Source organism: Bufo bufo, chromosome 4, assembly GCF_905171765.1.
Source record: "Bufo bufo chromosome 4, aBufBuf1.1, whole genome shotgun sequence".
Classification (NCBI taxonomy): Eukaryota; Metazoa; Chordata; class Amphibia; order Anura; family Bufonidae; genus Bufo; species Bufo bufo.
In genome coordinates this window covers 199,454,406-199,478,593 of record NC_053392.1, presented here as the reverse complement: position 1 = coordinate 199,478,593, position 24,188 = coordinate 199,454,406, and the positions used below count along the sequence as shown (strand labels likewise).

At 42.4% G+C, this 24,188-nt stretch overlaps 1 protein-coding gene across 1 annotated transcript in view; it reads left to right on the top strand.

Moving 5' to 3' along the window:
• Nucleotides 1-24,188, top strand: part of SLC7A14 (solute carrier family 7 member 14) — a 158,374-nt gene that overhangs the window by 111,900 nt on the left and 22,286 nt on the right. Inside the window, exons 3-4 of the mRNA XM_040428220.1 lie at nt 17,893-18,129; nt 23,657-23,874. Of these exons, the coding sequence (XP_040284154.1) occupies nt 17,893-18,129; nt 23,657-23,874 (455 nt within the window). The remainder of the gene's footprint in view (nt 1-17,892; nt 18,130-23,656; nt 23,875-24,188) is intronic.

The window sequence follows — 24,188 nt, the reverse complement described above, 5'->3', positions numbered from 1 at the left end:
ATGCGATCCTCCGTGTGACGCAACGGACGAATTCTCGCGCATGCGCCATGCGCGGCTTTATTCGGCGCATGCGCAGTAAATGTCTGACTGCTTCCCTGCTCAGACATCTCCACTGCGCCTGCGCCGATGACGTCATAGTGCTCCAAGGAACAGGCGCAGTGGAGATGTCTGAGCAGGGAAGCGGTCAGACATTCACTGCGCATGCGCCGAATACAGCCGCGCACGGCGCATGCGCGAGAATTCGTCCGCTGCGTCACACGGAGGATCGCATTCAGCAGGAGATGGGCGGGCTGGAGGGACGCGCTGGGCGGTGGCTGTGTATGAAGGTAGACGGAGCCTCTAGGTGCTAATGACGCCCACATAGCACCTAGAGGCTCATTAGCATATTTATAAAAGTTATTTTTTTAGCAAAACGGCTGCCCCAAAAGCTGTTATATTAGGATGGTTGGCCAGAGCAGACACTAGCGGATCGCTAGTGTCTGACAGCTAATTATGTCATACGAAGTGATAGAAACCCTTTAAGCGGAAGTACCCCTTTGAGGAAGAGGCATCTACATCTTGGGACAGGGCCCCGAAGCTGGATGTAGCCATTTCCAAGATTTCTAAAAAATCCTCTCTGCCCTTTGAGGACATGGGTTTCTTGAGGGATCCCTTAGATAAAAGAATAGATTCTGCCCTTAAGAATTCATGGGAATCTTCTGCGGCGGCTTTCAGGCCTAGTATAGCCGCCACAGTGGTTGCGAGATCTATGTCACTGTGGTTGGATAGGCTAGAGGGGCAGATTAGGGATAAATGCCCTAGAGAGCAGTTGTTAGCATCTATGCCCACTTTCCAGAAGGCCGCAGACTTTATTGCAGATGCCGCAGTGGACTCGGTGAGGCTGGAAGCGAGAGCCGCATCCCTTTCCAATTCCGCGCGACGTGCTTTGTGGCTTAAGAATTGGAAAGGGGGGGATATGCCGTCCAAGCTGAGATTGTGTAGCATCCCCTGTGATGGCCAGTTCCTTTTTGGGTCTGAACTTGACTCCTTACTCGAAAAAGCGGCAGATAGAAAGAAAAAGTTTCCCCAAGAATCTTTCACTCAATTTAAGCAATATAGACGGCCCTTTCGGAACCCGAGTGGATTTCAGAATAAAAAGCAGTCGGGGGACAGAGAGCAGGGAGCAAGGCCTAGATCAGGTAGTAAGGGCTTTTTGTTCAGATCAGCCGCAGCTCGTGGGGGAAAACAAGGAAAGCAATGACGCCATGATCCCAGTAGGAGGAAGATTAAGATTCTTTCTTCCTGCTTGGGAAAAGATGGCGGGCAGATGGTTGATAGGTCTTCTGCGGGAAGGTCTAAGGTTAGAATTCTTGAGATACCCCGCGGAAAAATTTGTGATTTCAAAGTTTTCTCTCATTATGCTGCAAGAAATAAAAAAACTAATAAGCAAAAAAGTGTTAATTCCTGTCCCAGAGTCAGAGATAGGGAGAGGTTTTTATTCCACCCTGTTTCTAGTGAAGAAACCAGATGGGTCATACCGGACTATAATAAACCTCAAATACCTGAACAAATTCCTGAAAGCCAGGAAATTCAAGATGGAAACCATCAGGTCAGCGATATTTCTTTTATCTCCGGGTTGTCATATGGCGGTTCTGGATTTAAAAGATGCATACCATCATATTCCGATTCATCCAGATCACCAGAGATTCCTCCGGGTGGCTGTAAGAACCGAGACAGGGCTTCTTCATTATCAGTTCCAGGCACTCCCCTTTGGCCTTTCCATGGCACCTCGGATCTTTACCAAGGTAGTGGCGGAGATGGCTTCCTTCATCAGGAAGGAGAACATAACGTTTCTGCCTTACTTGGACGACTTTCTGGTGGTGGCCCAAACTCAAGAGGAGTGTCTCAGGGCTCTGAATCGGGTGATGGAGGTACTTCAGTCCCTGGGGTGGCTTTTGAATACCCAGAAGTCCAGGATGGAGCCATCATCAAGCCAGGTTTTCTTGGGTCTGGTTTTAAATTCCAGGCTGGAGAAAACTTTCCTCACAGAGGAGAAGGTAGCCAGGATTCAGGGAGTAGTTCGGAGGGTTCAGTCAGGAGGAACCCTATCTATAAGGAAAGCTATGTCCCTGTTAGGAGTCTTAACATCCTGCATGCCAGCAGTCCAGTGGGCGCAGCGACACTCTCGCCAGTTACAGGGAGAGATTTTGGCTGCCACAAGGCGAGCAGGGACGTCTCTGGAGTCAGTTATAAGATTGTCCGACGTAACTCTTTCATCCCTAAATTGGTGGAAAGAAGAAGAGAATCTGACTCAGGGACTTCCCTGGTCCTTTCCGGAACCGGTAGTTGTGACTACGGACGTCAGCCCCTGGGGATGGGGGGCTCACGTGGAGGATCAGATCTTTCAGGGAGAGTGGTCCCAGGGTCAGAAGCTGTTCTCGTCAAATCGAAAGGAGCTGAGAGCTGTTTTGTTGGCCTTGAGGGCAGTTCTTCCTATGATACAGAACAGACATGTGAGGGTGATGTCCGACAATCGGACAGTGGTCTCATATCTCAATCATCAGGGAGGAACCAGGTCAGATTCCTTACAGAAGGAGACGAGATGGATTTTCGAGGAAATAGAGGAGAAAGTGCTTCATCTCTCGGCCATTCATATCAGAGGGGTCGAGAATTTCCAGGCAGACTTCCTGAGTCGCCACAGGCTACGTCAGGGGGAGTGGTCACTAAATCCAAAGATATTCTCCCAGATAGTAGATTTATGGGGTCTGCCTTCGGTAGACATGTTTGCCACAAGGGAGAACAGAAAGGTACAGGAGTTCTTCTCCCTCAGTCCAAAAGAGTGCCCATCTGGGGTGGACGCCTTCCTCCAGAGATGGGACTTCCCACTAGGTTATGCCTTTCCCCCCGCTACAAATGATTCCGTTAGTGATAAGGAAGATCAGATACGAAAGGGCGAGAGTGATTCTGATAGCTCCCTTCTGGCCGAAGAGGGCGTGGTTTTCCCTGTTGAGGTCCATGTCGGTTTCGGATCCATGGATCCTGCCGGGAATTCCGGACCTATTGTCACAGGGTCCAGTATTCCACCCGGAGGTAGAGTCTCTGCATCTTTCGGCGTGGAATTTGAGAGGTCATTTTTAGCCAGTCAGGGATTCTCTAAGGAGGTCATTTCCACTCTGATGAAAAGTAGGAAGGAGGTGACGAATATTATTTATGTGCGGGTATGGAGGAAGTTCCTGTCCTTTATAGGCACAGAAAGGGTTTCCTGGCCATTAGAATTTTCAGTGGTTGAGGTGTTGGATTTTTTACAGAGGGGATTGTCCCTAGGGTTGGCAAAAAGTACATTAAAAGTGCAGGTGTCAGCTTTGTCGGTCTTAGGGAGAAGGAGTTTAGCCATGGACCCTTGGATTGTTAGGTTTTTTAAGGCAGTAGATAGGATTACGCCAGTAGCAGGCCCTAGATTTCCTCCATGGGACCTTAACTTAGTGTTAAATGCCCTAACCAAACATCCCTTTGAACCTCTAGTCTCTTGCTCAATTAAAGTGCTTTCCCTTAAGCTAGTTTTGCTGGTAGCCTTAATGTCAGCCAGAAGGGTTGGGGAGATTCAGGCCCTCTCCATTAACCCCCCTTTTATGTCCATCAGAGAAGACAGGGTAGTTCTCAGACCAGATCCCGGCTTTATGCCGAAGGTTCCTTCTAGGATTAATAGGGCTCAGGAGGTAGTTCTTCCAGCTTTCTTTTCAGAACCAAAGGATGACAGAGAGAAGGAGCTGCATTCCCTCGATGTCAGGAGGTGTATTTTGCAGTACCTGGAGGTGACTAAGGACTGGAGGAAGTCTTCTGCCTTATTTGTTCTGTTCGGCGGGGCTAGGAAAGGTAATACTGCCTCTAAGGCATCTATTGCCCGCTGGATCAGAGAAGCTATATCCTTGGCGTATTCAGTATCCGGTGTGTCTCCCCCTATTTCTGTGAGGGCTCACTCCACGAGGGTGGTGTCCACTTCTTGGGCAGAGAGGGCTAGCGTATCCATTGAACAGATCTGTCGGGCTGCCACCTGGTCTTCTCCGTCCACTTTCTATAAACACTATAGGCTTCAGCTTGACTCTATTTCTGACCTTCTCTTTGGTAAAAAAGTCTTGAGTACTGTTTCCCACCCTGAGGCTGATCTCTGAAATCTCTCTCTAAGGTGCTGTCGTGGGGGAGGGGAAAAATGATGATTACACTTACCGGTAATCAGATTTTCCTGACCCCACGACAGCACCTCTTTATTCCCTCCCTGTTGGTGTAGGTCTGTGTGTTCACGGGTGTTGCAAAAAAATAAATAAAAAGAAGAATATTAAACTGAACTAACGTAAGGGGGAGTCCCTCTCATGCTCTGGAAACTCACTGAGGTGGGAGAGCGGCTCCACCTTTTTATGCTGCAGGTTTCCTGTCCTGGGGCGGAGCCATCTCTCTAAGGTGCTGTCGTGGGGTCAGGAAAATCCGATTACCGGTAAGTGTAATCATCATTTTCTTCAATATAGTATTGAGGAGCACAAAGGGCACAGTAGTGGGGGTGGCAGGATGGGGTGTTGAGAAGGTGGAGAGGATAATAGAAAAGTAGGAAACTAAGATATCTGTGTGGCAAACTCTGAAGAGACGAGACATGTCTGAAAGAATGGTGAAGATGAGGCAATGGAACATCAAAGGAGATGTAAGAAGTAGGTGGTGCTGCATTGTCCTGTATGTTTGGTAGCGCGGATTGTAATTTCAAAAGTAATAGTCAGAAGGCTAGGCCTAGAAACACGTACATGCTTTGCCTTTATTAAGTGTCCCAGACACTTTTTTGACTTGTCTGTAAAGGAGACATGGCCTGTCGCGGATGATATTGAACAATATTCACAATATTAACAATATTAATATCCCTTAGTGATCAATTGGTCTATTAAAGAGTACTTATTTCCATAGGGCCACTGAAGCTGCAGGGCCCCAGAGCTTACAATCTGATTGCTGAGAACGTCTCCATCTGTAATGACTGAACTTATGGATTCGGCGGGTACAGTACACAGAGAACAAAAGGAGTCCTTTTGTTCAAGTCATTCAATAGAGGCCAGCATATGGTTCAGGCTACCTGCAAAGTGTCTGTAATAGCTAGCTGGAAATGGACACTTCTGGACCGAATGCTAACTAATTACGATGCCCTCGTCAATTAGCTGTTCAGACTTTGGCTATTCATCTGCGTCCCCTGGTAAATAGGAGGTTACGTGGTTAGGGCTCCCTTTTGTCAGACCCACGTAGAAGTGTGAAGTCAATTTACTGAGAAGGAAGCTGTCCTGAAAAACTGCAGACAGCCAGGCACCGAAGTATGAGATATGATTTTACCCTTTTTAAGAGAGACCATGCATCTTACGGACATGAAACTTACATCATCTTGTCACTCCGAATTTACTGGACATTTCCATATTACACACATGGCTCTAGGAGAATCCCAGGTAAAGTTAGGGCGTTTCCCCATCATCGAACAGGTTATAATATTCATATTTGATATCCCTGAACTCTATATTTTGTGGGAATGTGAATCTGTGCTTCCCGAGATATGGCATATACCATATTTCAGAACTGACATTCACCTCAGGAATACAGCCTGCCCCAGCAGGCGGACTCTCAAGCCCCGCCTTGATCCTGGGACCCTTATAACAAAGACCTAGAATCTTCTAAAGGCAGTTCTCCAGTTGTAACAACACCTGAAGAGGGCCACAGCCAGAGAACCCGTGGGCTGTTGGCATGTGGGGATTATTTTATGCAAACCAAGACATCCTGAATTATTGGACGATTATACCCTGGACAAAGGCTCCTTGGACTTTATCCCTGCAAAGGACCACTTTCCTGCGGAAAATAAGTATCCTCCTTCTGTTTTCTTCCCTTTTGTTTATTGGACTATACTCTCCTCAATTATTGTTTTAATAATTACTGTACATCTTAATAATTTGTATTGTTTATATGTATATAATAAATTACCTCCAAGTCATTTCTCTAGCCATGCCTGTTTTCAAACACTGCAATAACTTACCCTAGCCTCTCTGAAGAGAAAGCTACTCGGCTCTGTTATCCAGATCGTGGGTTCCTTGCTCCCATAAGTCGCAAGGTGGTGGCAGTAAACAACCCTGTGGGTGGTTCCGGTCCGGTTGCTCAAACGCTTATTTGTGGCCCATCTGCGGTCCAATCCCCGCGGTTTCAGCCTATCGACTTTACAGACTCAAGTTAGACTCAAGTTTCGTGACCTAATGCGGCCGCGGCGGTCGCAGTTCGTCACATGGCCTATCTGAAAGAAGTAAGGCCTACCAGAAAAGAGGCTTGGCTTATGATGAGGCAATGTGAGCTAAAAAAAAAATGTGCCACAGATTTGTGGCACAATTTTACAGTAAAGTAAGCCAACTAATAGGTGGCATAAATTTAGACTAGGCAGTCTAAAGATGCAATAGATTTATTGAGCCTGTTTCACATCTGCGTTTGCCAGATCTAGCAGGCTCCTCTGTCCGGGAATAGCCTGCCGGATTCGTCATTGCCAGGTGCTGCCAGAATTCCGTCCGGCCCCATTAACTAGGGAGGATGATGGAAAAGAAGATGTCACTGGATGTAAGAGGTATGTGGTGCTGCATTGTCCTGTATGTTTGGTAGTGCCGAATTTAATTTCAAAAGTAATAGTCAGAAGATTAGGCCTAGAATAGAGCAGTGATTGACAGCTCTCTATGTATACACAGTCATAGAGAGAAGGATGTCAATCACTGATAGGACCAACTCCTAGACTTCAAATCCCAGAATGAGCAGGAGTTTAAACGTATAAATTACAGGTTATGGGCCCATAAACAGGACTGTATATTTGTGTCTGCTTCTGTTCCGCAATTTTGAGGAACGGATGCAGACTTATTCATTTCAATGGGGCCAAAAAAAGCTTGTGCTCTCCGCATCTGCACGTCCGTTCTTTGGCCCCACAAAGAAGATAGAACATGTCCTATTCTTGTCCACAATTTCATTTCTATTAGAAGGCTGGCGGTTCTGTTCCACAAAATGTTAGATTACTGGGAGGGGCTGGAGAAGATCCAGCGGTCATGGTCCATATCGGAACCAATGACAAAGTTAGAGGTAGGTGGAGAGTCCTTAAAAATGATTTCAGGGATTTAGGTCAAAAGCTTAGGGCCAGGACCTCAAAGGTATTATTTTCCGAAATACTGCCTGTACCACAAGCCACACAAGAAAGGCAGCAGGAGATTAGGGAGATTAGCAAGTGGCTCAAGAACTGGTGTAGGAAGGAGGGGTTTGGGTTTCAGGAGAACTGGGCCGACTTCTCTATCGGCTACAGGCTCTATCGTAGGGACGGGCTGCACCTCAATGGGGAAGGGGCAGCTGTGTTGGGGAAGAAGATGGCTAGAAGGTTGGAGGAGTGTTTAAACTAGGGACTGGGGGGGAGGGAAATTACATTATAGGAGGGGAAGATAGTGCAGATAGAGACCGAGGGCAAGGTAGTGGGACTGGGGGAGGAATGGAAGGAGGGACTAGAACAGTTCAGAAGGAAAGGTGTAGGGTAAAAAATACACATAAACCTCTCAAATGTATGTATACTAATGCCAGAAGCCTGACTAATAAAACTGGTGAACTGGAATTAGTGATGTGTGAGGAGGACTATGACATAGTGGGAATAACTGAGACATGACTGGATGATAGCTATGACTGGGCGGTTAATGTACAGGGTTACAGTCTGTTTAGAAAGGATCGTCAAAACCGGAGAGGGGGAGGGGTTTGCCTTTATGTAAAGTCTTGTCTAAAGCCCACACTCCGTGAAGATATAAGTGAGGGACATGAACATGTGGAGTCACTGTGGGTGAAAATACATGGAGGCAAAAACAATAATAAATTACTAATAGGAGTTTACTATAAACCACCTAATATACCAGAGTCCACAGAAAATCTACTACTAAACGAGATAGACAAGACGGCAAATCATAATGAGGTGGTTATTATGGGGGATTTCAACTACCCAGATATAGAGTATAGATTAATTGCCAAAGAGAGTTCTTCAATTATATAAATGTTAAAAAGTATAAATCTGAACGTGTCGGCCCTTTAAAGAGTAATGAGGGGGGAGTCGCAGAGAGCGATGAGGAGAAAGCAAAGCTATTAAATATTTTTTTCTCCACTGTATTTACTGAGGAAAATAAATTGTCAGATGACATGCAGAATGTAAAAATAAATTTCCCATTAAAAGTTCCCTTTCTGACCCAGGAAGAAGTACAGCGGCGTCTTAAAAAGATTAAAATAGACAAATTGCCAGGACTGGATGGCATACACCCCCGTATCCTAAGGGAATTAAGTAATGTCATAGCCAGACCCTTATTTCTGATATTTGCGGACTCTATACTGACAGGGAATGTCCCACAGGATTGGCGCATGGCAAACGTGGTGCCAATATTCAAAAAGGGTCCAAAAACAGAGCCTGGAAACTATAGGCCGGTAAGTTTAACATCTGTTGTGGGTAAACTGTTTGAAAGTTTTCTAAGAGATGCTATCTTGGAGTACGTCAATGAAAATAAGCAAATAACGCCATATCAGCATGGCTTCGTGAGGGATCGGTCATGCCAAACTAATTTAATCAGTTTCTATGAGGAGGTAAGTTCTAGACTTGACAGCAGCAAATCAATAGATGTCATATATCTGGACTTCTCCAAAGCATATGACACTGTAACACATAAAAGGTTAGTATATAAAATGAGAATGCTCGGACTGGGAGAAAACGTCTGTAAGTGGATAAGTAACTGGCTCAATGATAGAAAACAGAGGGTGGTTATTAACGGTACACACTCAGATTGGGTCACTGTCACTAGTGGGGTACCTCAGGGGTCAGTATTGGGCCCTATTCTCTTCAATATATTTATTAATGATCTTGTAGAAGGCTTGCATAGTAAAGTATCAATTTTCGCAGATGACACTAAACTGTGTAAAGTAATTAACACTGAAGAGGACAGTATACTACTACAGAGAGATCTGGATAGATTGGAGGCTTGGGCAGATAAGTGGCAGATGAGGTTTAACACTGACAAATGTAAAGTTATGCACATGGGAAGGAATAATGCAAGTCACCCGTACATACTAAATGGTAAAACACTGGGCATCACTGACATGGAAAAGTATCTAGGAATTTTAATAAACAGCAAACTAAGCTGCAAAAACCAGTGTCAGGCAGCTGCTGCCAAGGCCAATAAGATAATGGGTTGCATCAAAAGGGGCATAGATGCGCATGATAAGAACATAGTCCTACCACTTTACAAATCGCTAGTCAGACCACACATGGAGTACTGTGTACAGTTCTGGGCTCCTTTAAACAAGGCAGACATAGCAGAGCTGGAGAGGGTCCAGAGGAGGGCAACTAAAGTAATAACTGGAATGGGGCAACTACAGTACCCTGAAAGATTATCAAAATTAGGGTTATTCACTTTAGAAAAAAGAAGACTGAGGGGAGATCTAATTACTATGTATAAATATATAAGGGGTCAGTACAGAGATCTCTCCCATCATCTATTTATCCCCAGGACTGTGACTGTGACGAGGGGACATCCTCTGCGTCTGGAGGAAAGAAGGTTTGTACACAAACATAGAAGAGGATTCTTTACTGTAAGAGCAGTGAGACTATGGAACTCTCTGCCTGAGGAGGTGGTGATGGTGAGTACAATAAAGGAATTCAAGAGGGGCCTGGATGTATTTTTGGAGTGTAATAATATTACAGGCTATAGCTACTAGAGAGGGGTCGTTGATCCAGGGAGTTATTCTGATTGCCTGATTGGAGTCGGGAAGGAATTTTTTATTCCCCTAAAGTGGGGAAAATTGGCTTCTACCTCACAGTTTTTTTTTTGCCTTCCTCTAGATCAACTTGCAGGATGACAGGCCGAACTGGATAGACAAATGTCTTTTTTCGGCCTTATGTATGTAATATGTTACACGGACGGTATCCATGTTTTGCGGATCTGCAATTTGTGAACCGCAAAAACGGATACGGGCGTCTAAATGAGCTCTAAACTACATATTTTTACATAGAACTATATCTGAATCTGCTCAGCTCCTCCTGTTCTATAACATACTGCTGGCAGGGTATTCTGTATTGTCTTCGGGACAGGTTCCCTTTAACATTTATCACTGTTCACTTCCTTGGAGGTACTTGGTTCAAACTTCTTGTCTCTATGGGGTACTTGGTGTGAAAAGGTTGAGAACCCCTGCTCTAGAGGATACCAATGATTCTTCTGTGAACCAATCAATATGCATTGAGATTCAGTTCCATCTTTTTTGTTTAAGAACCCAACTATTTTTTTCTTTAGAATGAAAACTAGTGACGTTCTTCAAATACTTTGTTGCTAGTTGGTGCTGCATATAGGGTTCCCACCCCAAGATCATCTATTTAATAAATAACAGCACTGTAATCTTGACAGTAGATAATGTGTTTTTATTCCGACACTTATTTCACCAGCGGCAATCAACATGTGTGTTAACGTTTTCGGCTCACAGGCCTTCTTCAGCCACTATTGATCAAAAATTGTGCGAAAGAACAAAACATAGCGCCAGTACTCAGTCACCTTCACGACATATCCAAAAAGAACCCCAATGCGGCATAGGTAAGTATTTCTCTTTTAGCTACTATTGGCAGCCCTCCCAGTATAGGATTTTCTATTTGGAAACTAACAACAAGTGCTCATGTATTGCATAGACCTTAACGTCCAGTATACAGATATGGTATCCACTATTCTCTATCAGTCATAGGAGTACTTCCTCACCAACAAGTTCTCTGTAATACTTGTTTTTAATGTTTGTTTTGGGATGTTTGTTTCTTGTTTTTTTGTTCCTTTTTTCTTGACCAACAATGATTTATACCAGGTCTTTTGAACTAGCATAGATCCTCTGTAGTAAGAGGAGGAATCATTGCCTGGCAATTATGAGTTGCTTGTTTATATACATGTAACATATATAACTACTTTTGTCCTATATGTGATTATGATTTCATTTTGTTCTTTCGCACAATTTTTGATCGATAGCGTCGGAAGAAGGCCTGCGAGCCGAAAAACATTAACACACATGTTGATTGCCGCTGGTGAAATAAGTGTTTGAATAAAAACTATCTACTATCAAGATTATAGTGCTGTTATTTATTAAATAGACGTTCTTCAAATCCCATTTTATCTCTGGTAGCTGAGCCTCCAAGGACACACTCTGCCTTTATATTGCCGGGAATGGCGTAGAAGTAGAGGATGAAGATATCTGTGGTCATATTACAACCTGTGTCATCACATCTGTTTCTAGGCAACCTCATGCACAATCTAAATGTGGAAAATCCCAATTTGTGTCTGGCACAGCCGATGTAATGACTACAAAAGACGACATTACCGCCTCTGTTGACCTCACTGAGAATGAGACTAATTAGATTCAGATTAGATTGATCTAGACCAGGCTTGTGCAGGCTCTGGCCCCTGTTCTTGCAGAACTATAACTCCCAGTTCTTTACAGCAGTATTGTAGCAAAATATTATAAAAATAAATAAATAGAGGATTGATGTTTGTAATTTCTCAAGTTTGATTCTCCATATTGTTACAATGGTAATACTTACCAGAATAAAGAGAACAGTGTTATGCTCTATACCAGGGGCCAGCAACCTCTGGCTCTCCAGCTGTTGAGAAACTACTATTCCCGGCATGCTCCTTTCACTTCTATGAATGTTCCAAGTACAGCCTAGCAAGTAGGCATGCTGGGAGATGTAGTTTTACAAGAAGTGGAGTGCTGGAGGTTGCTGACCCCTGCTCTATACGTTTATATTTAACACATGGTATGGACAGAGGGGCTAGTCCATTGCCCATTTTTCACCCCTGAAAACAATGATCACCCCTGTAGATACATTCACATATAGTATAATCACAGCACTACCTTGCAGTCAGTATGGGGGATAGCACACCCCATGCACTCAGAAGCACTACAGGTATCTGCTAGTGACTGGCTCATGTAGTTTTATTTCTACTCCCCTAATGCGTTAAGATTAGCGTAGAGCGAATCAAAGTTAACAAAGTGGAATTCGATCCGAATTTCAGGAAAAATTCGACTTTCTTGGTAAAAAACAACAACAACATACTCACCTCATTCATTTGATCGCAGAGAGACCGTGTGTGACATGACCGCATCATCACGCTGGGTGGGGCTGTCACATCATCAGTGATGTCACTCCCTGATAGGCTGAATGTGATCAAAGTTACAAAGTAATTTGTAACAAATCAAATTTCTTGTCGAGGATCAGCAAAGCAGTCGAATTTTTGAATTTTGCTCATCACTAGTTAAGATGGCCGGACTATTGTATAAAACAAACACTTTTCACCTTCTGTGTCACCCCTATCTCCTCGTAGATTGTAGGCTCTTGTGAGCAGTGATGGCCAGTTCGCATTGTTCGCCCGCGAACATATGCGGGCTGCCATCTTTTTTCACAAGTCCGGCGAGGCACAGGTAAGCCCTTACCTGTGCCTGTGCGCGAGCCGGTCTGAAAACAAGTGTGGTCAGCGGGAGCAGGCAATTCCGAGAACAGCCACCAGGGGCCTTCATCGGGCCGTTCTCGGAACGGCCTGCTCCTGGTGACCGCATTTGTTTTCAGACAGGCTCGCGGCACAGGCACAGGTAAGGGCTTACCTGTGCCTTGCCGGACTTGTGAAAAAAGATGGCAGCCTGCATATGTTCGCGGGCGAACAATGTGAACTGGCCATCACTGCTTGTGAGTAGGATCCTCATTCCTCTTATTTTAGGCTACTTTCACACTTGCATTCGGGGTTCCGCTTGTGAGCTCCGTTTGAAGGCTTTCACAAGTGGCCCCGAACGAATCCGTCCAGCCCCAATGCATTCTGAGTGGATGCGGATCCGCTCAGAATGCATCAGTCTGGCTCCGCTTGGCCTCCGTTCCGCTCAGCAGGAGGCAAACGGATCCGTCCAGACTTACAATGTAAGTCAATGGGGACGGATCCGTTTGAAGTTGACACAATATGGTGCAATTTTCAAACGGATCCGTCCCTATTGACTTTCAATGCAAAGTCTGGACGGATCCGTCTGACTAACTTTCACACTTAGATTTTTTTCTGAACTATAATGCAGACGGACCCGTTCTGAACGGATCCCAACGTTTGCATTATAGACAGATCCGCTCTGAACGCAAGTGTGAAAGTAGCCTTAATCGTTGATCTGTTTGCTGCTATGTCATTTATGACTCTGTACATGAACCTCCTGATTATAAAGCACTGCGGAATGTGTTGGCGCTATATAAATAAAGATTATTATTAAAGATTATTATAGTTTATACAGAGTGCCTGTCAGCCCCTACTCAGAAAAAGCTGTACCAACCAATAACGTGTGTAAAAATTTATACAAAAGAGAAGTGAAGCATTTGTCCACGAATTATGGTAGGTTGCAGTTTTCATTTAACAGGGACCCTAAAAAATAAGAGTGGGACATTTATGCTCCACTTTAAAAAATCTCCCTCAATATCTTTTAGAACCTTTAGAAAGCTGGTGCAACATGTGCAGCAACCAAATAGACGTTTGCACCAAAAATTTACATAGATGTTTTTGGGATTGTATATTTCAAGAATATTTCATTGGGGAGATGACAAGAACTTGCTGAAATTGTACTAGTCATGGTGATTTTCGTGATTTTAATTTTGTTTCAATTTAATGCAACAGACTGCTGCAAGCTTAGGGCTCATGCACACAAACGTATTTTATTTCCATGTCCGTTCTGGTTTTATTTTGCGGACTGTATGCGGAACCATTTATTTCAATGGGTCCGCAAAAAAAACGAAAGATACTCTGTGTGCATTCCGTTTCCGTATGTCCATATTTCCGTTCTGCAAAAAAATGTCCTATTATGGTCCGCATTACGGACAAGGATAGGACTGTTCTATTAGGGGCCAACTGTTCTGTTCCGCAAAATACGGAATGCACACGGACGTTATCCGTATTTTTTGCGGGTCCGTTTATTGCGGACCGCAAAGTAGATACGGTCGTGTGCATGAGCCCTTATCCTGAATGGACTGCACAATGCATTGCTTCTTGCTGAAGGGTGAAAGGCAATGTACCGGAGTTAACAAAAGTGAGTCCAGGAATTCTTAGTTAATTTTTTCCACTATCTACAGTCATCAGTTTTTGTGAATTTCTGTATTTATCCAGAAATTTGGTCTCAATTTGTCTCAAATGTGTGTCTAAAGGAACTCAATCTCATGGTAATCTTGGTTCCCCTAGCCTTTTTATGGGTCAGGTCCTGATGTAATCTACCTGGCTGCATTATCATGGGTCTGGCCGCACAAAGTGCACTTGTAGGGTGATGACCACTGGACATTAATTTTGGGCTCTATCCAGTAAGTCTTCCCATAAAATACAGTAGTATATCAACTGCAGTACAGTTAATGCAGTTTATGTTCCTTCAGTAACTGAAGTACGTAGGCTGTGCAACTGGTAACCTCTCACATCATCTTTATAAGGTCATTTCAGTGTTGTGTCTTCATGTTGCACAGGTGCACCAAGGGAACATGTCCGCCTCTAAGTGTTATTGGCATTGAAAAGGATAACCCTCTCTGAGGGGCAGTAATTTCAGACACAAGCTGTGTAATCGAAAAGCTTTTTGGCTTTTTGCCTACTTTAATCACCTGTATATCCCATGGTTTAAATCAAATAAGAGCTTACTGTATCTTATTATCATTACTTTGTGTATTGTAATTGTGTTATTGTTCCCATTTTTGGTTGTTTTTTATTCATGATCCAACTTACCAATATGTCATTTTAATGTGATTGCACAGAATTTTTCCATGTGCTTGTGATTGATGCGTGATTGCATGCCGGCATTCTATGACTGATACCTCTTTGACGGGTGGAAATGCGCGAGCGACACAGAACACTATCCCTTATGGATTTTATGCGGTAATAAACTTGCATATTTTTTATATAGACGCTCAATGCCTTTCCTTCCTCTTACCCCACCCTTCTTACGTCTGTGTTGACATCCAATGTAATTTATCATCCATCATGATGGACAAGAACCATCTCACTCGTGGCTGTCCAAATTCAACCAAATTACCGTTAATGAGGACATTTCTACTGAGTAAAATTGTCATAAATCATTGTTACATGGTTAAGTAAGAGTAATTTTTTCACAATCATTAACTCTATCCTATCCCAGTGGTATTACTTGCCATAAGCAGCTTTTAGACTAAATTAAGCCTTAGCTGGTCAGAATACAACATCATGATGGATAAAGGAACTGTTCATCTAGTTGATTGCAATCATGGAGTAACCGTGCAAGGAGAATTAAAAACATTGCGTATGCTTTGCACCCATTTGCAGCAACAGCATTTACTCCATGCCAAGTTCACTTCTGCGCTGAGATTCATTTTATTCTGAGAACCTCTGCCAAGATCCAAATGAGAAAATGAAGATGAGTAACTCCATATGGAGGCTTTGTGGTTTACATGTATTTCTGTAATACAATAAATCCTAATTGGCCACATGTAATTATTGCATATTAGCCCTCATAAGCTTGTCTTTTCAAAACCAAACCATTGGAAAATAGTATGGCTTATATTCTCACTTTATCAGCAGTTTCTTTTTGGGGGTGTTAATGGAATGATCCTTAAAATATATTTTTATTGTACCATATAATTGGCATCTGCAGAAAGATGTGTGTCTTTAAATGTTTTTTCTCCCTCTTAAAGGGGTTGTCCTTTAAGACATTGAATAAATTTAATATGCAAATATGCAGCCTCAGTTACAGGACCAATAACTTGGTGACATTTCTTTTTCCACATGTTTGTTAAAATGTCATGACAAAATTAAAAATTAAATGAAAATCACTTAATTTGCATTTACATTTTTTCACTCAAGCATGAATAATTTGTGACAAAAATAAAATTAAAAAAGAAAACTGAAACTGTTTCTTCATAAACTGCATTCTAAGTGTTTTTAGCTTTTCTTTATTCAACTATTGATAAGCTACATTTTCAGACTGTGCAATATTTAAATATATCTTAATTAGTAGGGGGCACAGGCTCAATATGTAAATATATGTTATAATATAATGAACAGTAGGTTCATTAATTTTGGCACTGAAAGTGCATTCAGAGATGAAATGCACGTCAAAGCCCAGAATGAGCAGAGATATAAATGAATAAAATACAGGTTTTACTGAATCTTTTCCCACAAAACTATATATCAATCTGCTCAGCTCCTCCTGCTCTATGAACTTCTGCTTGCAGATTACACTGACTTTTCATGGTGGCAGGTTCCCTGTCACGGACGGGGGTAGGGAAGCGTGCACTCCTGACTGACACCCACGCCTCTGCCCCTACCTACTTGCACGATCCGTCCTAGGCGCAACTGGGCGGCAGTCCCTAACTTAAGTAAGTGCAGGGGAAAACAAAAGACAGGACAAACAGAACACAAAGCAAGTCAAACTAGCCGAAGTCAAATACCAGGAAGTCTAATTAGTACAAGGGAGCAACAAGAGCGAGTCCAAACACTGGAAGTCAGTACCAGGAGATCACGACAAGCAACAGGGGATGAGCAGAAGCGAGGTCAAACAAGCAGAGCCGAGGTCAGGATACAGGAACACAATGCCAGGAATACAGGAGCTTATAAAGACCTTAATCACAGGCAATCTGTGGCCAGCAGGCTGCCTGTTTAAATAGGCCTGGCTGGTGAGTCACATGACGTGGCCAGCATCATGTGACTCACAGCAGCCCAACTCAGCCGAGCACCGATCATCATTATCGGCGGTTGGCTCCCCTGCTGTTCGCCTGCTGCCATGGAGACAAGGACGCAGGCTACGTCCTTGCCCCTCTCCTTGCGCAGGTTGTCAGTGGTGCTGCGAAGGAAGCACGCGCCGCCTGCGCCTCGTTACATTCCCTTTAAACTGTCACTCCGCCTTTAATTTAACCATTTTTCATATGCATTTGCATTTTGTCACATCTGTAGCATATCACAGTTGAAAAGGAAAAGCTAAATGCATATTGCATTTTCATTTTATGACACTTAATGCAGTTCATGAAGAAATAGCAAAGCCAAAGTGAAGTTTGAGTTTTATTTTCCCTTTCAGCTTTTTTAATTTTAGATTTGATCATGAAATACCAGTATGGTAATGAAAATGAAATTACATTTTCATTTTATCACAAATTACCCATAAATTGTGCAAAAAGAAATGTCACAAAGGTATTTGCATTTTCATTTTATTTTTTGGCTGGATTTTCCTCCCATAGTTATGGAAAGGGGACATAATAAAAAAATCTATATATATTTTGATTACATGTTGTGCTATTACCAAAAAATAAAAAAAGGGAAAAGCAGACTTTTCCCCCCTCTTTATCACCAAAAAGGTGCAAAAACTATTTACATAACCAAATAGATAAAAAGTTATGGCTTTCAACGAGGCCTGGTCAGGAAGGGAGTTAAATGGTCCAGGCTTGAACTGGTTTATTTAAAGTGGCATTGCCATGGGTGATGTAGCAGATGAATGAATTCAATAATCTTCTTTGCCGTTCTACTTTCAGCCATGGCGTGTCTCCAGTGGTGAAAAAAAATATAAAAAGCACAGTTAAACAATTTACTATGTGTGTATATTCTGTTTGTAGAATTGACATTTTATTGACATTACTGGAATAGTTCTATTGGGTTCACCACCCATCAGTAGATCATTGACATAAACTCAAAAGGAGTCGCATATGTGGCCAAACAGGACATTGGTGCAACCATAAAAAGACTAGTAAATTATATATTCCCCAATCGTACCTTACCAACATCTGAGGTATGCTTCAATGGTGAGAGTGGCCTCACAGTTTGACAAACACTTTCTGATGTAATCCATAATTCTCTCTTTTTATGTACACAGGGGTGTGTTATGCTGAATTTGGAGTTCGTGTTCCCAAAACAACAGGATCTGCTTACACGTACAGTTATGTCACTGTTGGTGAATTTGTGGCATTCTTCATTGGATGGAACTTAATCTTAGAATATCTCATTGGTACAGCAGCCGGAGCAAGTGCCCTGAGTAGCATGTTTGACTCCCTTGCCAATCACACTATCAGCCACTGGATGATTGAGAGTGTGGGGACATTAAATGGATTAGGTAAGGATTATTCAGCTCTGATGATAAAACTTGACTATTGCCAAGTGTCTAGGAACAGTCCTCATTATTACAGTCAGGTCCATAAATATTGGGACATCGACACAATTCTAACATTTTTAGCTCTATACACCACCACAATGGATTTGAAATTAAACGAACAAGATGTGCTTTAACTGCAGACTGTCAGCTTTAATTTGAGGGTATTTACATCCAAATCAGATGAACGGTGTAGGAATTACAACAGTTTGCATATGTGCCTCCCACTTGTTAAGGGACTAAAAGTAATGGGACAATTGGGTTCTCAGCTGTTCCATGGCCAGGTGTGTGTTATTCCCTCATTATCCAAATTACAATGAGCAGATAAAAGGTCAAAAGTTCATTTCAAGTGTGCTATTTGCATTTGGAATCTTTTGCTGTCAACTCTCAAGATGAGATACAAAGAGCTGTCACTATCAGTGAAGACTGAAAAAAACAAAACAAACCCATCAGAGAGATAGCAAAAACATTACGCGTGGCCAAAACAACTGTTTGGAACATTCTTAAAAAGAAGGAACGCACCGGTGAGCTCAGCAACACCAAAAGACCCGGAAGACCACAGGAAAACAACTGTGGTGGATGACCGAAGAATTCTTTCCCTGGTGAAGAAAACACCCTTCACAACAGTTGGCCAGATCAAGAACACTCTCCAGGAGGTAGGTGTATGTGTGTCAAAGTCAACAATCAAGAGAAGATTTCACCAGAATGAATACAGAGGGTTCACCATAAGATGTAAACCATTGGTGAGCCTCAAAAACAGGAAGGCCAGATTAGAGTTTGCCAAACAACATCTAAAAAAGCCTTCACAGTTCTGGAACAACATCCTATGGACAGATGAGACCAAGATCAACTTGTACCAGATTGATGGGAAGAGAAGAGTATGGAGAAGGAAAGGAACTGCTCATGATCCTAAGCATACCACCTTATCAGTGAAGCATGGTGGTGGTAGTGTCATGGCGTGGGCATGTATGGCTGCCAATGGAACTGGTTCTCTTGTATTTATTGATGATGTGACTGCTGACAAAAGCAGCAGGATGAATTCTGAAGTGTTTCGGGCAATATTATCGGCTCATATTCAGCCAAATGCTTCAGAACTCATTGGACAGCACTTCACAGTGCAGATGGACAATGACCCAAAGCATACTGCAAAAGCAACCAAAGAGTTTTTTAAGGGAAAGAAGTGGAATGTTATGCAATGGCCAAGTCAATCACCTGACCTGAATCCGATTGAGCATGCATTTGGGAGGCACATATGCAAACTGTTGTAATTCCTACACCGTTCACCTGATTTGGATGAAAATACCCTCAAATTAAAGCTGACAGTCTGCGTGTTCGTTTCATTTCAAATCCATTGTGGTGATGTATAGAGCCAAAAATGTTAGAATTGTGTCGATTTCCCAATATTTATGGACCTGACTGTATGTTAAAGAAACTGTCTGGCATAATATTTGCTTGAGTGTTGCAGGTCAAATATAGCTCATTATTTTGAATTGGTGATGGTTAATTTTCATTCTATTTCTGTAAATGGTGAAATATATACAGTACAGACCAAAAGTTTGGACACACCTTCTCATTCAAAGAGTTTTCTTTATTTTCATGACTATGAAAATTGTAGATTCACACTGAAGGCATCAAAACTATGAATTAACACATGTGGAATTATATACATAACAAACAAGTGTGAAACAACTGAAAATATGTCATATTCTAGGTTCTTCAAAGTAGCCACCTTTTGCTTTGATTACTGCTTTGCACACTCTTGGCATTCTCTTGATGAGCTTCAAGAGGTAGACCCCTGAAATGGTTTTCACTTCACAGGTGTGCCCTGTCAGGTTTAATAAGTGGGATTTCTTGCCTTATAAATGGGGTTGGGACCATCAGTGGCGTTGAGGAGAAGTCAGGTGGATACACAGCTGATAGTTCTACTGAATAGACTGTTAGAATTTGTATTATGGCAAGAAAAAAGCAGCTAAGTAAAGAAAAACGAGTGGCCATCATTACTTTAAGAAATGAAGGTCAGTCAGTCAGCCGAAAAATTCGGTGCTGCGCCAGATGAACTGGCCTCCACAGTCACCGGACCTGAACCCAATCGAGATGGTTTGGGGTGAGCTGGACCGCAGAGTGAAGGCAAAAGGGCCAACAAGTGCTAAGCATCTCTGGGAACTCCTTCAAGACTGTTGGAAGACCATTTCAGGGGACTACCTCTTGAAGCTCATCAAGAAAATGCCAAGAGTGTGCAAAGCAGTAATCAAAGCAAAAGGTGGCTACTTTGAAGAACCTAGAATATTACATATTTTCAATTGTTTCACACTTGTTTGTTATGTATATAATTCCACATGTGTTAATTCATAGTTTTGATGCCTTCATAGTCATGAAAATAAAGAAAACTCTTTGAATGAGAAGGTGTGTCCAAACTTTTGGTCTGTACTGTATATATATATATATATATATATACACTGTATATATATATAGTGGGGTTTCGCTCTGGTAGATAGGGTAAGCGGACGCAGTACAGAGGCAAAAGACAAGTTCTTAACGCAAAACTTCAGTGTTTTATTTACACTTGAGGAAAATGCACAAAACAATGCGTTACTTTGCAGTCTTGGTGTTTACTTTACACACAATGGAAAGTACATCTTGGTGTTACTTGACACAAATTGGAAAGTTCATATAAGACAAGTCAGCTTGATGTCAGTTCTGCCTCCAGCAGTCCACGGCAGGCTTTAGGGGGCCTGTTTTTATCGGCCCATGGGTCTCATCCCTCCAACCTGGCACCAAGCCTCAGATCCCAACACAGAGATCCTGCTGCTGAGCCCAGCTGCCTATTTAAGGAAAGCCAGGTGCTGCCAAAAACCCGGAACGGCAATTAAATCCAGTCTGGTATTTGACCCCACCTGGCTGCAAATCAGCCCAGCAGCACACTCTGGGAGGAAAATACCTGTTTTCCCAGACCATTCCCCTCACTGTGTCACAATATATACTATAATTATCCAAGATAAAACAAAGGTATTGTCTATACATTGTGAATATTCTTTAAAGGGAATCTGTCACCCAGATTTAGGACCATTATCTACAGTAAGACATAAGTAGTACTGCAGATACGGGGTCCAGATCAGTTATTTGTATGTTCCTACTGCCTCTGGAAAACAGAGCTGCACTGAAATATTACAGCCTTTAGATGCCGTGTTCAAGTATGATTACGGAATCTAAAGAGTGAAAAACCTAGAAGCACGCACTACCGGCTTAAGACCGGTATCCCCGTGCAGCGATCGGGGATGCCAGTCATTATTTCTAATAGGCTGTTTCTCTCTGAAGAGACTGTACTTTTCAATCTGTACTTTTCATTGATACCATTTTGGTTTGTGTATGGCTTTTTGATCACTTTTTTATAAATTTTTTTGTGAGAGGTGAAGCGACCAAAAACGGTGAATCGGCCATTTAGACTTTTCTTTTTCCATTTCACCGTTTGCTGTATGGAATAAACAATTTTAATATTTAAATAGTATGAGCGTTTTGCACGTGGTGATGCCCTTCATGGTTATTTTTCTAAATTGTTTATGTATTTTTCATTTTGGCAAAATTTATATTTATATAAATTTAAATAGATAGATATTTTTTATTTTTACACTTTTTAATTGTTCCCCTAGGGAGCTTTAACAAACAATCATTAGATTGCTTCTCTCATTGACCTCAATGCATTAGCATTAGAGTATATAAGAATTTTACAGGCAGGCTTTACATAGGAACTTATGTGAGGCAGCCTCGGATCATTCAGGAGGACCGAGGCTGCCACACACACCACCTAGCCCCCCGAATCCTCGCTAGGGAAAGCCGATGCATGGCTGGGAGTGTGCCCTCTCATTTTTTTACCTCCCAGATGTTGTGGTCTCATTTGACCACGGCATCTTAGGGGTTAAATGTGATTGATCGCCATTATTGTCGATCCAATACAATAGCCCCAGGTGCCCACTGCCATTTTTAAATACCTGACCACCGACGTAAATTTATGTGAGGCAGTCAGGAAGGGACTAAACACTGACCAGAAAGAAACATCATTGAATATCTATTTAATTAATCAGATACTGTCTCTGACTTGATGATGTTCTGCCATAATTGTTCCAAATGCATCATTCACAAATGCTAGCTGTATATGTGCAGATAAGTTGACCAGTACTGTATATTCCAATTTATAATATCTATACATCTATGGCAATGAGGTACAGGTGTCTTTACAAATGAGTCTCATCCATGTAAAACTGCTGATAGCACTAGGTAGGGGCTGGGGATTGTGGATCTTTATCATTAGGAGTATTGTGTATATTAAGTTTTATTCTGCCAGATTCTGCTCCCGTGCAAGTGCCTAGAGCTGGTGCAGTGTAAATAGGAACTTTTGAATAGGAGCAATGTAAATATGAACTTTTTTTCTGCCCGGTTCTGCACCTGCACTGGTCTCTGTATTGAGCTGCTTCACAACCCGTCCCCTCTGCTCTGAATGACACGTGTAGTGGTTGTACTGTATTGGGAGGGGCTGTAAATCGGCTTAATGCCGAGAGCCCTTCACAGTGACCCCCAGTGCAAGTGCAGAACCTGGCAGAAAAAAAGTTCATATTTACACTGCACTAGCCCCTGCTCTGTCAGCAGTTTTGCATGATCAACACTTCTGATAGACTCCCTTTAATTGATGTCAAAAGAACACGCAAGGTTATGTTCATACACTGTGCCATACAGCAAAAGGACAGCATGAGGACATTGCGATTACCGACTAGAGACACATACCACAGGTTGAGAACCACTGCTGGACAATATAGCTGTAAGTAAACAGCCACTGTATTGTTTCAGATTAGAGGAACAGAAGATTACCATTGCATGCTACCGATACTAAAGGATGGATTTCAACCAATGACCGTAGCAGAGGATTCCCATATGCAATAACTGTGCTGCTGTGGGTTATAGCATACTTTCGTCACTGCCGGTCTTCATGCAGAACCTGTATATTGTTTCTAAAATGTCATGTTTTAGTATAAATGACTTAAAATTTTCATATCATTCATTGCCTTTGCCTGTCTGATTAGTATTCACAGCATCTCCAAGCCTCTCAGCCTCCCACTATGTCATTGGTGTCACCTGTGACATAATAGTGGATGAATGCAATAAAAGCATATCATAGAAGCTGACAAAATGAACACATGCATTATCCTACAGCAAAGTCTGTGTGTAGAAATGTGCACATTATAGTACAGAAGATGATCCATGCGCTGCAGAAAAAAAGACGACTATCTGCCTGAATCACCAACGTATTACTCACTCTTGTGACTCATAATCAGACGTTCTCCTCTGGCGTAGCCATTCTTCACCATCTGATCAAATGCGTATACAGCAGTCTGCAGGGCATCTTTTTTTTTTCTTTTTGTCATTAGTTTGCCATATATTCTAAGATTGTACATTATGTTCCCATTGTAATATTTGACTTTTGATTATTGTTTTATTTCAGGCAAAGGTGAAGAATCCTATCCAGATTTTCTTGCTCTAATCATTGCAGTTATTGTAACAATAATTGTTGCCCTTGGAGTAAAGAACTCAGTTGGATTTAATAATGTACTAAATGTAATTAACCTGGCCGTGTGGGTCTTTATAATGATTGCTGGCCTTTTCTTTGTGAATGGAAAAAACTGGTCAGAAGGGAACTTTCTACCCTATGGATGGTCAGGGGTAGGTGACTTTTCTTGTTACTTATGCATCGCCATACAAAAGCACAAAAGGGTAAAGAAGGAAACAATGTAAATGTGATCTGACCACCTGATCATATGTAGTTTTCAGTACTGATCTCTGTTATAAGTCAATAGCGAAGGTGTCATCTTACAGCAGTTCTGTTATAGGGTTTACATCAGCAATGAAGATCCAAACTACTGTAACTGTCCAAAACATGTAATTATATGAGAGCACCAAAGAAACAGTACATATACAGTGCCTTGCAAAAGTATTCACCCCCCTTGACTTTTGTATTTTGGTGCCTCACAACCTGG